The following is a 14,527-nucleotide window of genomic DNA, read 5'->3' on the forward strand; positions in this document are numbered from 1 at the left end:
AAAATATTTAAGGGGGCTGCCCCCAAAGTTGATGGGCATTGTCATTCAAATACGTAGTGTGTGTGCGCAAGTGTGTGCCGTGTCATGTGATCAATTATGCGGGGTGGGGCTTACCTGCCCCCTCCAATATTTTATTAAAGTTGGCACCCCTGCCCCCAGACCTCTCTTTCCCATATATATATATCACATCACACATATGCACAGTCAGACACACATGCATACAGTGGTGCCTCGCAAGACGAAAATAATTAGTTCCGCGAGTCTTTTCGTCTTGCGAGGCATTCGTCTTGCGGGGCACCACTGTACAAAGATTGCAAAGAGGGGGGGGACTGCACTAGAGGGGGAGAGGGGAGTCAGAGCGATCTTGCCCAGTCAGGGGCTTGCGCGGTAGTGGCAAATAGATAACTCCGAAGCAATGACCCTGGCCAAGGGCGCGTGGGCGCAGGACGGAGAGAATCCAAAGGCAGCTGCCCAGAAAACTTAACAGACCCACTCACAAAATACAACGGGCTGATAACAGCATACACGATAGTAACAAAAACAATAGTAGCAACTGTAGCCTCACTGCAGGAAAGGCACGCGAATGTAACAAAACAATGGTAGCAGCAGTAGACTCGCTGAAAGAACGGCACAGGAACGTAACCTTGTTCAGCCCTGTTCAGAGAAGTTTTTAATCTGTGATATTTTACTGTATTTTTGGTTTCTATGGAAGCCGCCCAGAGTGGCTGGGGAAACCCAGCCAGATGGGCGGGGTACAAATAAATTAACAGTAGCTAAAATAAAGTAAATAAAGTAACAGTAGCTACACTCGCAGAAAGATGCACGGACGTAGCAGAATAAAAGTAGCAGGAAAGAGGCGTTTAAGATAAGAGGCTTGAGAATTAAATGCTTGAAAAGCAAGGAAAGCTAAGGTAAGGGGGAGCGGTGGCGGACGGATCCGATTCCCGAGAGGAAATGCGCCGGGGGGCGGTTTGCCGTTCGCGGTGTTGGCGGCGTGATGGCAGCGCGCTGCCCCCCAAAAGATGGAGCCGGGAGCGGCTCGCTCCTTCCGCCCCCCTTGCTCCGCCTCTGCACGCATAAGATCCCACTTCAATCCTTTGCATCTCTAGCTGAGGCTCCAAATAGGTTATGCACTTGATGGTCTTCCCCAATCTGCAAATTTCCAGTGGGAGTTCCAGTCCACCTGGAGGGTACCAGGATGGAGAAGCAGGATGGGCGAAGCCAATAAGGTGCCCTCTAGAGATGACAGCTTTCCAAAGTGTGTGTCGTAATACATTAGTATGTCGGCTGCTGTGTGTAGCTGTGTTGTGCAGACGCTCCCCACACTCGTCCCAGGGCTGGAAATAGGTTAGTTTAACCTCCAGTTGGCTAGTAAAACTGAATTACTGTGTCGCGAAATAATGCATGTCCAAAAAGTGTGTCACCAACATGAAAAGTTTAGAAAGCTCCGCTCTAGATGCCGTTGGACTCCAAGTCCCAGCACCCCTAGCCACTGGCTAAGCTTGCTGGGGCTGATGGGACTTGTATGCTAGCAACATTTTGGCTACCTTTTGTACAGGCAATATTTGTTTAGGTGTGCCGGTGGTACGAATCAGTATAAGGCAGCTTCCTATGTTCGGCTCTGAACCACATAAGGAAGGAATTGCAAACCCCAACTGATCCCTGTTCTAAACTCAACCTGCTTTGAGCCAGGACTACTACTTTTCATTATTTTTAGACCATCCCTCATACCATATTGGCAGTGTGCAACAACGTTTACAGAAGGGATAAAGTGCCTTGCCCTTGCTGGAACTCCTCCTTTCATGTGCACTCTCAACTCTAGCAAGTTATGATCGTGGTGAGAGTGCTTCTAAGCATGTGCAAAGCGTTTTTTCTTCAGCACTGGGTGTCCACATATACATGGGGCAAGCAGATCCCAAGTTTCTAAGATAGCCCTGCCGTCTCAGTGTAGAAATTAATCAGTGGATAAGGGAAGTGGAAATCTAGCCCCAGGTTCTGGGTAAGGGGGTTATTTATAGGATGTAAAGTTGCCCCTGTTCCTCCTGAACACCAAAGGGATTCCTCTATTAGGATAGCCAGTCACTGCATGGGGGGGGGGATAAAAGAGGGTGCGGATTGCATCCCCTTTGCAAATGCTAATTTACATGCATCGATGCAGATTTAGAAACAATTGCTGTAATTTAAACAGAAATGCATCTCGTCATAGTGGGGAAGACTGTGACCAGGTAAGCTGTGTGGTGCCTGCCTCGTCTGCTGTCCAGTGTTGCTAACTGTGGATGGGCAACTTAAGAGTCATTCCCCGCTACCCTGGCTACCAACCCTTCTGAAGGTTCTTTATCTTTGATTTCTTTAAAAAGCGGTTCTCATCTTTATCTGTAAGCCACTTGGAGTCCCCGTCAGGAAAAAAAATGTGGGGTATAGATAAATATCTAACACACACACACACACACACACACACACACGTGTATATGTATATGTACATGTATATGTATATAGGTTTGGACCAGGCAGGATTTTATCTGGAAGCTATCTTCTGGCAGTGCCAGCCCTTCAGACAGAGAACTAAAGTATTTATTGGTAGCCCCATATCTCACCGTGCTCAGGTGCCTCCTAGATGTCTCTGTCTAGGAGGCTCAATCTAGGAGGCCCATACAATTCGACAGTGGTCCGAGAATCCTGCCCTCTCCTCTGGTTTGGAATAAGCAGCAGTCCTTCCAGTCCAATACTGGGTATCTGCCACAGTACTGTCGAAGTAGTGTTGCCTGCGTGCGCGGAGGAGCCCTCTTTGCACACCCCCCCCCTTTATTTGAAAGGCTCCGAGGGCTTAAGCTATGCCTTTGCACACAGATTCCGTGGTGCTTTGAGGTCTCAAAGGTATTACCAGGTAGGCTGTTCTTGTTGATTTTCTTTTTGATAGATGCAGTCACAATAGCGGTGTGGTGCACACTGTCTGCACGCCCTACATTTAAAGCAAGCCAAGCCAAGCCACCGTCTCGAGAATCCTGGTAACTGTTGTTCACCCATCACAGACCTACCATTCCTGGCAGTTCCCGGGATTCTTGGGGGGTTGGGGGGTTGGAAATGTGCTTCAAATGTGCTCTTCCACAGTTTCTCTGTATGAGACGTCTCCTGGATTATTTTCAAAGCAGTTGCGGGGTGGGTTTTGTTTTTTTGCAAACTTCTTTTAAAAATAAGCTTCCCTTGGCTACCCCCAGGTATTCATTGGGCAAGGAGGAAAGAAACCACCACCTAAACACATGTGCCCATGCGCTCGTGCGCACACACACACACACACACACACACACAGGCAGGCAGCCATGGGGTGGGGGGTGGGGGGGTAAGGCTTCAATTGTCCTTCCGAGTTTTTCAGCTGTGCCTTTGCTCATTGTATGCAGGAAGCGCAGTTGGTCTTGGATCTTTGCACACACTGCGGGGACAACCCGTCCGCCCCCCCCCCTTTCTGCAACCTTTCCCCCTGCTCCCTAGGGGTGGGGGCAGGCCAGGCCTCCTGGCACATTGAGATTTGCAGCATCCCTCCCCCCCGCCCCCCCAGGAACACAAGGGAGTGTGTCTGAAAAGCACAGACACGCGCCTGCCTTGACCTCCCTAACCCCCATCTCCATAAAGCTGCAAGGCCCCCTTGCAGATGCCAGACAATGGGCCCCCCTCCCCAGCACAGCACCACCACCACCGAGGAGCTGTCTGTGGTTAACCCGTTAGGGTCCGGATCCGGGAGGAAGGGGAAGGAAGATACTGCTAGAGAAGTGGATAAAGAAGGGTGAGGTATGAGAGGTGCCTGGTTTATAGGAAGACTAAAGTTAAAAGGGCGACGAGTCAATCCAGCTCTCTTCTTGGGACGAGTTGCGGCAGCTTCTGTGAGCAGCTTGCCCCTCTGCAAAAAATGTCCTTTGAGGTTTCCTTCTCACACTGAACCTCAGTTTTCTGATTGGGGGGGTACCTCTCCCAGGTTATGCAGCCTCCCCAGGCCTCTTGAAGCTGCCCTTTAATTCCAGCCCATCAGCCTTCCTTCCTTCCTTCCTTCCTTCCTTCCTTCCTTCCTTCCTTCCTTCCTTCCTTCCTTCCTTCCTTTTTGCCTCCTCATTTTCCCAGCTTTTGAACATCCCCCCCTTTTTGTGTAGTTTCTGAACAACTGGAAGGGGAAGTAGTCGGATAATAATAATAATAATAATAATAATAATAATAATAATAATAATAATAATTTTTAAATAAAACTCTTCTCCTGTTGGTGTGGCTTGAGGATAAGAAGCTGTAGTGGGGGTGTGTGAGAGTGCCTTCTGCTCTGTGTCTGTGTGCAGCACACTAATGTCAGAAAGTAATTGCTTTCACTTGCTTTCTGGAACAGTAGGTCTATTGTTCTGTTGTACAGTACTTAAAAACAAACAAACCATACCTCTCTGCATACTTAAGGGGAATCCCATCACACCCAGTGGTGTCTTCCTTCTAAGTAGGACTGCATAGGACAAGGGAACTGGAGATAGCTATGATGAAAATTTAAACAGGGCAGTCTTTAATTCAGATTATCAAGCCAGGGCACTTTTGTATTTGGCACAACTCATCATGGGTCCTGGCTATGTCCTCTGTTAACCGTCCTGTGTGGCACCTTTCAATAAATTCAGACTGCAACAGTGGCATAGCGTGGGGGGTGCAGGGGGGGGCGGGCCGCACCGGGCGCAACCTCTGGGGGTTAGGGTTAGGGTGCGCAAATCCACGGGTTAGGGGGCGCAAATTACTTGCCTTGCCCCGGGTGCTGACAACCCACGCTACGCCACTAGACTGCAATTCTGTACATACTTAGCAGGGAATAAATCCCCATGGAGTTCAGTGGGGCTTACTTCTGAATAATGTACAGCTTCTTTGGCATGAACCCATATTAGAAATGGCGATAGCTGACCCCCTTCTGAAACAAAGTAAGGCTCTTTGGTGCTAAGTATTAATTGAACTGTAATGATTGCTGCCGTTGTGAACTGTTGTTTAGTGGTCTGTTGTTGTTTTCATGGATTGTGTTTTCTAAAATAAATGAATAAAACTGCAATGTTTAAGTGTTCACTGTTTCTTCGCAAAGAGAGAACCAGGACTTGACCACCCCTGCCATGACTTCTTAGTAAGTCCTACCGATTCCCCAGGGCACCAGATACCACTGGGCTTATTGGTGTTTCGTAATATTTGGATGTATCTACAAATATGCAGAAAAGATTGTGCTTACCTTCAGGTACATGGTGTTACAAAGTCACCTGTTCTCTAGGGCAGATGACCCCAACCTGGTACCCTCCAGATGTTTTGAACATACACCTCTTTCTCACTATGGCTTCTAATATCCCTGACCTTTGTCTACACAGTACTAGCTAGGGTTGATGGGAGTTGTAGTCTTCCCAGGTTGGGGGAGGCTGCTCTAGGGAGAGGAAACTAGCCCCTCCCCCCAACTACTAAGATGTAACTTAAGTTTATGGAGCGCAAACAGCTTTAAACCTCTCTCCCTGTCTATCCTGTAGTAGTCTCACTCAAGCTGCAGTCTGGAGAGGAAAGTTTGCTCCTTTCCCGAAACATCTCTTGCCTCTTAGGGGAGCTTCCAGCTATTTCTGAGTCATTTTGCAGAGGAATTCAGGGCCCACCCACACCCCAGCTTAATGTGGACCCCTCCGTCCTTTTTTAATTCCCAATTGTCCATATAACTGGCACTGGAGACAGCTGCTGTCCCCAACTTTCTCCTGCTAAATCCAGAGTTTCCCCATCCTTGGAAAATCCAAAAATGAAATCTGCTCCACTTTAAAAGTGCTCCTACTAGTTTTCCGTGGGTGCCCTTGTCTCCCCCCCCCCTTTTTTAAGGGTGTGTTTTTGAGGTGGTGCAGATTATGCAGAGTTGCTTGAAACAGCAAACAGTGGAAAAGGGAGAATGGACATGGAAACTTTGGTTAAAATCTCATCCAAATATAAACTGCTCAGGGATGGGCTGCCAGTGGACAAACTGAGATTATGCAAAGTGTGGATTTTGTGGGCAGGTTTGGATGGGCCTTTGGTCATGTTACTAGGAAGCAGCCCAAAAGAGCCAAGAGTCTTGAGGCATGCACCTGATGTTGGTCAACAAACGTTTAACAATTAAATTACTTAGTCTTTCAAGATGCCGGAAGATTTTTGTTGTTTGTTTGTTCTTGAAGAAGCAGGAGACCTTTGGAGGGTAGCAGGTGGTAGAGCTGAATAAATTGCATTCACAGCCAGAGATGCATTAGGCTATCAGACTGGAGACAGACGCCCATGGAGGCGCTGAGCGATGCGCTTACTTGTGAGTCATCTTCACCACTTGACTCTCCAGCCTTGGTTGACCCTATTTAAACTGGAACAATGAGGACATTGAAAGGCACCTACACACATACTTTCATATACAGTGGTACCTCTGGTTATGTACTTAATTCGTTCCGGAGGTCCGTTCTTAACCTGAAACTGTTCTTAACCTGAAGCACCACTTTAGCTAATGGGGCCTCCCACTGCTGTCGTGCCACCACCAAGTGATTTATGTTGTCATCCTGAAGCAAAGTTCTTAACCCGAGGTACTATTTATGGGTTAGCAGAGTCTACAAACCTGAAGTGTATGTAACCTGAAGCGTATGTAACCCGAGGTACCACTGTACTTAAGAGTGGTTCCCTAACCATGCTGCCCAAAATGGTGGCATGCAGGGAACAGCAATGGTCGCTTTCCCCAAGTTATCAACCTCTCTTTTGTGACTAGGCCTAAGACTTCAGTCAGGCCATAGACCTATCTAGGCCAACATGATGTTCTCCCAGTGATTAACCAAATGTGAGAAGCCCACAAGCAGCATGGGAGCGTCATGGTATTCTCATGTTCCCTAGCCTATGGTATTCAGAGGCAGGTTGCTTCTGATTCCATTGGTCACCTTCTCTCTTCCATGATTTTGTCCAATCCCCTTCAAAAGCCATCCAAGATGGTGGCCATCACAACTTCTTGGGGCAGGAAGTTCTGTATTTCATCTATGTGCTGGCTGTTTCCAGGGCACCTGTTCACACACAAAAAAGAGAGAGAAAAGACTCATTCTATCCAAGAGTCATGAAAAATTAAATTAACCCGCCCCCCCAAAAAACCATTCCTAAACTGAATGAGCCTTGAGGAAGAAGACATTCTGTGAAGCTTCTTCCACAACATCTACTGTCAAAACTTTCTGGAAACAACTGAAGGCATTTTTGTTTCCAGAAAACTTTTCCAGGTAGATAAGGTCTCATTCTTAGGTGTTCGTTTTCTCTTGTTTTTAGACCTCCATATAGCAGTTAAAAATATTGTTTTAAATACAGTATTATTTATTCATTGTTTGCTTGTTTGTTTTCATTTACATTTCACCTTTTCTCCAAGGAACTCAAGGTGGTGTAGATGGTTCTCTCCCTCCCTCATTTAATCCCCATAGGAATCCTGTGAGCTAGGTCAGGCTGAGAGATGGTGGCTGGCCCAAGGTCAGCTGGCTGGGGCTGATGGGAGCTGTGGTCCAAAACACCCAGAGGGCACCAAGTTGGAGAATGCTGCTCTCACCACTAAACCACGCTGGTAGAATGCCTTCACTGTTTTACGACATTTTCGTTGTTTTTTATGGTATGTTTGCAAATCAGCTTGAGAAAAATCGACCTGCGGAAAGCGACTCTCAAACAAACGGATAAAATGAAAGACGGTGCCGGATGACTGCCTTCACTTCCAGATGAAGTCAGCCCACCCTGCTGCGTCTGGGGACCCTCCTGCGTAGTTTGTGGAACAGGGCTCTGGACTTCTGCCGCAGTCGCGGGTTCGATCCCCAATACGGGCCACTTGCATATTCCTGCAAGGGGTTGGACTAGATGACTCTCGGAGTCCCTTCCAACTCCACGATTCTACGGGTTCATGGATCCTACGATTCTATAGAAGTCCTACTGCTGGCGCCGCTGCCTGGCTCCTTCGCCAACCTGCCCTCCTCCTCTGATGTTCCTTCCTTCCTTCCCTCTCTTTCCCGCGCCCCCTGTCGGCCCGTCCCGTCGCGGTTCCCTTCTCCGGCCGGGAGCCGCCTCTCCTCTCTTCTCCTGCCGCCGGCTCCGCGTCTCTTGGCTGCGCTCCCAGATTCCTGCCCCCGGCCGGAGATTGGCTGCGAGGCGAGCGGAGCGGGCCCGTCGGGGCGCGCGTTGCTCTCCAGCCTTGGCAGCGGCGGCCGGGAAGGCGAGCGGCCTCCGCTCCGCTTCGCCCCTCCTCTCCTCCTCCTCCTGCTTCTGCTCCTTCTGGGCTCGCCTCCCCTCCGCTCCAGCAGCTCCCTCGGCCGCCTCGCGCGCAGCTTTCCGCGGGGCGCCCCGTAGGGGCCAGGCGAGAGGCGCGCCGCGCTCCTCCGCTCCGGGCTTGGCCTGCGGGCCGCGGGATGCCAAGATGCCCTGGCGGGGGCTCGCCGTACTGTGGGTGCTGGCGCTGGGCTGGCCGGGCGCCGCCGCTTCTGCCGCCGCCGCCTCGTCGTCGTCGGCGGGCCCCTCGGAGCGGACGGCGCTGGCGCGGGAGCGCTTCAAGGTGGTCTTCGCGCCCCTCATCTGCAAGCGGACGTGCCTGAAGGGCCAGTGCCGCGACAGCTGCAAGCCGGGCAGCAACATGACCCTCATCGGAGAGAACGGGCACTCCATGGACACGCTCACGGGCTCCGGCTTCCGCGTGGGTGAGATGGGCCAACTCTTCTCCCCCCACTCCAAGCAGGGCGGGAGAGGTGCCAGGGAAAGGCTGGGGAGGGGGCCCTTGGGGAGTTGTTGTTCCGGAGTAAGTCACCCACTTTCAAATGAAGCGTTAACGCTCCCTCCGCCGAACCCCTTCATTTGCCCCAGATGTTGCTCAGGCGAAGGAGACATCCCCTCCTTTGCAGAAGTGCGTTCCTGGAGGTGCTCACGGGGCTCTGATGCTCTCTAGTCAATCCCAGTGCAGGAGGCAACTCCCCCCTAGTGTCAGGATCCAAGCCCAAGTTAACCCGGGAAGGTGGGTTGGTGGCATAATCAGGCAAGTTGGATGCTTTTCCCAAGAAGAGATGCACTTCCTACGGTTTGTTTTTCAACATCGAGGCCAAAAGGCCTTGCCCACTTGAGGACACTTAACTTTTACGCACTTTTCCAGATAGCATCTAGCAACACACATACACACACCACTGCCGTTGCCCCTCCCTCTCTCTGTTCTCTCTCTCTCTCTCTCTTTTTCTCTCTCCCCCGCCACCCCATTCTTTCCTCAACTGCTTTTGGCTGGTGGAAAACCTTACCTCATGTCCCAGCCCATCTCTGGGGCCCTGGCTGCCTCAGAGTTGTTGCAGCAGCAGCAGCAGCAGATCAGAACCGTTAGCCAAGCAAATACACATGCAGATCCAGAGGCTGCCTCGCCAAGACAAAGGTGCGTGAAGAGGCTATGAAAACACTTGCTAGGTAGAGATAAACAGGAGCCCAAGTGGCCTAGATAGGATTTAGTTTTTGGCCCAAGATCTCTAATGGCTATTGCCCAGAATTTGTTTTCTGTGTGCCAGTCAGAGGTGGCACACAGAGCTGCTTTAAAACGGTGGGCCACAACAACCGCTCTTTAGAAATTAAGCTGACTGCGGAGAAGGCAGGACAAGTCAGCAACTGAGCTACACAAAACTCTGCCACTTTCAGGCCAAGATTTTGGGCAGCGGGACTTGCTACAACCTAGGAAGAGTCCTACTTCATACTACAAGTTATATAGCTGCTCCAAAACTCAAACTCGTGGGTGGCCCATGAGGAGCAGGAGGAGAAAGGAACCACAATTAAGGCACAACATAAAACAATTGATATACAGGCTTTTTTTAAGTACAAGGACCAGGTTGTAAATGGTCAGGGCTAAGTCCCATTTATTCACAGTGGCCAACCAAGATGCTCCAAGGTGAGTCCGCAAGCAGGACATGGGTGCAACAGCAACTCTCTCCCCATTTGTAATTCCCAGAACTGGTGTTCAGAGGAGAGGCCTTTGCCTCAAGCGATGGAGGTGGAACATAGCCATTGTGGCCATTGTAGCCACCAATAGACTGATCCTCCATGAATTTGTCTAATTCTTTTCTAAAGCCCTCCAAGTTGGTGACCCTAACTACCTCTTGTTGGAGTGGATACCATAGATTTAACTGTGTGCTGTGTGACGATATACTTTCCTTTTGTCTGTCCTTAATCTTCCAACATTCACCTTCCTCGGATGGCTCCTGAGTATTAAAGTATATGAGAGAGAGAGAGAGAGAGAAAGTGATGGGCCTGTAAATGGGCTGTTAGGCATGACAAGTGAGGCCTGCAGCAAAGTGTTGCAGCATGCTCCTTTCCAGGGTTCCCACCGTGTTTCCTCTTCTAGAATATTCCGTTTCATCTGCCTGCTTTCCTGGTTTTCTGTTTCCTTCACGCCCCCTCCTCAAAACCGTCCATCATTTCACGACCACTATGATTTTCTCTTTTTGTCCTTTTGCAAACTTACATACTTAATGGTAGTTTTTGATGACACAGACATCCTGAAATTGGCAAGCCGATAACACCAGAACACCACCACTAGCCTCATAATTTGTCTAGCCCTATTTTGAAGTGAATAAGCTGGTGGTACTTGGGCAAAGAAGGGGAAACCATAAGGCAGGGGGAATTGGTGCCCAGGTGAATGCAGTTCAGTGACAGAGCACCTGCTTTGCATGCAGAAGGTTCAATCTCTTGCAAAGGGTCAAGTAGGAAGTGTTGGGGAAGACCCTTCTCTGCCCAAGAACCTGGAGAGCTGCTGCTAGTCAGAGCAGACAATACTGGCTTCCTAGGCATTTTCAGTCTGAGGGTTTAAGCACCAGGATCTGTTTCTAGCCCTGGCATTCAAGTTGGCATGTGTGGTTTCAGGCTGCTATGAGTCCCTGAACTTCTCTTTATGCAAACCATAGGAGTCAACTCCTAGGGACTGAGGTCTCTTTGCCACCCCCCATAAAATATTTGGGGGGCCGCCCGACCCCCTTCCCAAAGTTGATGGGCACTGCCATTCCTAGGCAGGCTGGCTTTGCTCCCAGCAGCCTTCTCCTTTGCTGCAAATATTTCTTTACCAGCTGGAGTGGTATCTGACTGCCAAAAATCTCTCCCCCTTTTAAATCGCCTAGGGCGAAAATCAGGGTCTCTTGGAGAGGACTCTCCTTGGCAAGCGTAATCTTTGTTCAGGAGTGGAAGAGGGGAGCGGTGGAAGGGAACGTCCTTCAGCTAATGGAATCCAGAGGTGGAAACTTTGGCCTGTGAGCCCATCTCGCTAGCCAAGAGCTGGAGAGGTGGGGCCTCTGGGAGTATGCAGAGAGCGAGGGCTCCGAATCAGTCCAAGTCCTGTTCTGGTCTAGCCCAGAAGCGGCACCCCCTCTTCCCCCTTCTACATTCCGAACCTTCCCTCCTTGCCTCCATCCTGAGCATTTTGGATTCGGAGTCCTGTTTCCTTCCTAGATCGCCTTCCCACCACCCCCATGTTTTGTTTTTCTTCGCACAAAGGCTCAAGATACCCAATATGAGCCAAAAACTGCAGCGTTTGTTGACTTTCTGCAGCTTGGGAAGGAGGCCGGCCAGCGTGGGAAGGAGCCTTCCTGCCTTGGTTGATTACTCTCTGCAGAGGGGTCCCTCCCTATAACCTCTCCAGTCTGAGATACCCGAACTTTTGGGACAGCCAAATCCCCAGAAGGCATTGCCTTAGCTAGGACCGCACATTCTCAAAAAGGCTAGATAAGTATTTCAGAGCTTTTCCTGACCCTTTCAGATTTCCTTATCTTCAAGGGGAAGGACTGTAGGCCAATGTTAGGGCACTTGCTTTGTGTGCAGAAGGTGCAGTATTTGGTCCTGGCATCACCGGGTAGGGCTGGGAGAAGGCTTGCTGTCCAAAACTCTAGAGAGATGCTGCCAGTCAGAGTGGACAAGACTGAACCTATAGGCTGATGGTCTGACTATGTATATGGCAACTTCCAATGTGGCTAATATAGGCCATGGACTCAGACCTCACTAGGTAGTTTTAAGAGCATTCAGTCGACCCACATTTTCCAGGACTGAGTCCTGCATTTGCAGAACTCAGAAGCTCACAGCTAAATGTGTTAACCAATTCCAGTGAGAAATACAGTATTGTGTCTAAGCTGAAACTGGGAAATGTGGAGTCTCTTCATTGGGTGGGGTGTGTGTCCTGGATTTGGAATAGCTATTATTATTACTACAGTGGTACCTCGGGTTACAAACACTTCAGGTTACAGACTCTGCTAACCCGGAAGTAGTACCTAGGGTTAAGAACTTTACCTCAGGATGAGAACAGAAATCGCGTGCCAGCGGCGCAGCGGCAGCAGAAGGCCCCGTTAGCTAAAGTAGTACCTCAGGTTAAGAACGGTTTCAGGTTAAGAATGGACCTCCGGAACGATTTAAGTTCGTAACCAGAGGTACCACTGTAGTATTATTATTATTATTATTATTATTATTATTATTATTATTATTATTATTATTTTCCTGCCCTTCACCAGCAGGTTCCAGAGCAGGAAACTTAAAATCATAAACAGTTGAAATAGATCCCAATCACCGGAATGGATTGGGTTCTGGAAACGCACATCTCAGGGGCCAAAGGCCAAGGTTAAGAAGTGTGCCTTTCCACCTAGGGGAGTCCCTCCCCTTGCAAGGCGGGTGCTGTCCTGCTGAACTTCAGCCCTTCCCAAAAACAGGCCTGTGTCATTTTTGCTCTTCTGGCTCAGTAAAAGGCAGCTTCCTCCTCTGTGTCTGTGTCTGTGTCTGTGTCTCACTTTCTCGCTCTCGTCTGTTGCTGCTCTATAGCCAGCTTCCTCTCTTGACTGCTCTCCCCTTTTCCTTCTCCCCAATCATAACCTGCCATATCCTGAAGGTGGGGGGGTGCCTTGGCACATTCCCAGAGCGTGGGCAGAGGCAAGCTAAGGGCACTTTGCATCCGTGGCCGGGTCAGCCTCTTGGAGGACTGGAGCCTCCCAGTTTCCCACTTCCGTTCTGCAGCTGCCTCCACACCATAAAGCTTTGTGATGAACTCCTGCACATAGCCACGCTTGCATATACCCTCCAACATGTCCAGGCCCCAAACCAGGACGTGCTCCTGGGTGAGTCACATGACCCACGTGGGATTACAGCCGCGAAAACAGGGTTTTTTGGGGGTAAAATTGCTGCATTCAACATTGCCACTGTGCTCTCGCGCAAGAAAACAGGATGTCCCGGTTTTCCCAGGATAGTTGAGGTGTATGCTATTGGAGACAGTGTGCTGCTGGGCATGTGCAGAGTGCCTTTCTTGCCATGTTCAAAGCTGTGGGGCTTGCGGGCAGATTTTCTAGACCTGTAGGTGTGGGTTGAAAGTGTATTTATTGAGTGCTTTTATATCCCACTTTTTTTATCCAGGGAGCTTAAAGGAATGTGCATAGTTCTTCCTTGCAGCAACCCTGTGAGATAGGTTAGGTTGAGAGCCTATGACTGGCCCAAGGTCATCCAGTGAGTGTCATGACTTGAGCCCTGGTCTCTGACCACTGCACCACCACTAAGCTCCAGCACCCCTCATTTCTTAGAAGAAGCTGCAACCAAGTTGGACTGGCGGCCTGACTCTTTGTAAGGGAGCTTCCAATGTTCCTAACTTCTGAGTACAGAAAGGAAAAAGTTATTCTCCCTCTTTAGGACTAATGGGAGGTGGCAAAAATTTTGATTCAGTTAGCTATGGGAAGCATTTTAATTTTGTTTGTCCAGTTTGATGTATTATATGGCATTCCCTGGCAAGGTTGCTGCTTAACTAAATAATGTTTGGAAGGTCAGGTTGTGGAAAAAAGACAGAATATCCTGTTGAGAAAAAGCCATTTTAGTTCATTTTCAGCAAATGCTGTATGTTTGCGGCTCTGTTTGATGGGGCCAACACAGGTAACCAGGCTGGGGAAAGTTGCATTATAGGTGTGTGTGTGTAAAAGGTAAAGGGACCCCTGACCATTTGGTCCAGTCGTGACCGACTCTGGGGCACACACTCAATTTCACCTGAAATGACTGTAAAGTTTTTATTAGAGTAAGAAATATGCACAAATGTCAGATGGGTAACACCCAACTTTACCACAGTACCTGTGAAAAGGTCACAGGTTTGATCTCTGGCATCACCAGGTAAGACTGGGAATGTGCCCCGTCTATAACCCTGGGGAATTTCTGCCAGTCAGTGCTTGAAATACCAAGCTCAATAGACCAATGACTCACAAGGCAGCTCCTTTCATTTTCCAGTGAAAGGAGTTTTGATATTTGATATGAAACTTCCTGAAAGTCTGGGTTTGCCTAATCTGGGGTGTGTTCAGACTCCCTCCTCTCCCCATTTCATACAATACTGGCTTTGTGGCTGTTTCCAGAACTTCAGAAGAAATGTCAGAATTCCCAGGTTTGACTCTAGGCCCACGCTTTGTAAATTGCACACATCTGCGGCTTCTCCTGATTTTATGGGATGTATTGTATTGTTGTAGACATTCAGCAGACAACCCAGCTTCTGAGTCAAGGAGTTACTCATGTTTATATATCC

General features: G+C 49.3%; 1 protein-coding gene across 1 annotated transcript in view; it reads left to right on the forward strand.

Moving 5' to 3' along the window:
• Window positions 1-8,481: 8,481 nt before the first annotated feature.
• The window catches only part of LTBP3 (latent transforming growth factor beta binding protein 3), a 43,020-nt gene continuing 36,974 nt past the window's right edge, over window positions 8,482-14,527 (forward strand). The window contains exon 1 of the mRNA XM_081174546.1: window positions 8,482-8,681. Within this exon, the coding sequence (XP_081030672.1) occupies window positions 8,618-8,681 (64 nt within the window). The 5' untranslated portion in view covers window positions 8,482-8,617. The remainder of the gene's footprint in view (window positions 8,682-14,527) is intronic.

This window comes from Podarcis bocagei, assembly GCF_964188305.1.
Source record: "Podarcis bocagei genome assembly, chromosome: 16".
In the NCBI taxonomy this organism is placed as follows: domain Eukaryota; kingdom Metazoa; phylum Chordata; class Lepidosauria; order Squamata; family Lacertidae; genus Podarcis; species Podarcis bocagei.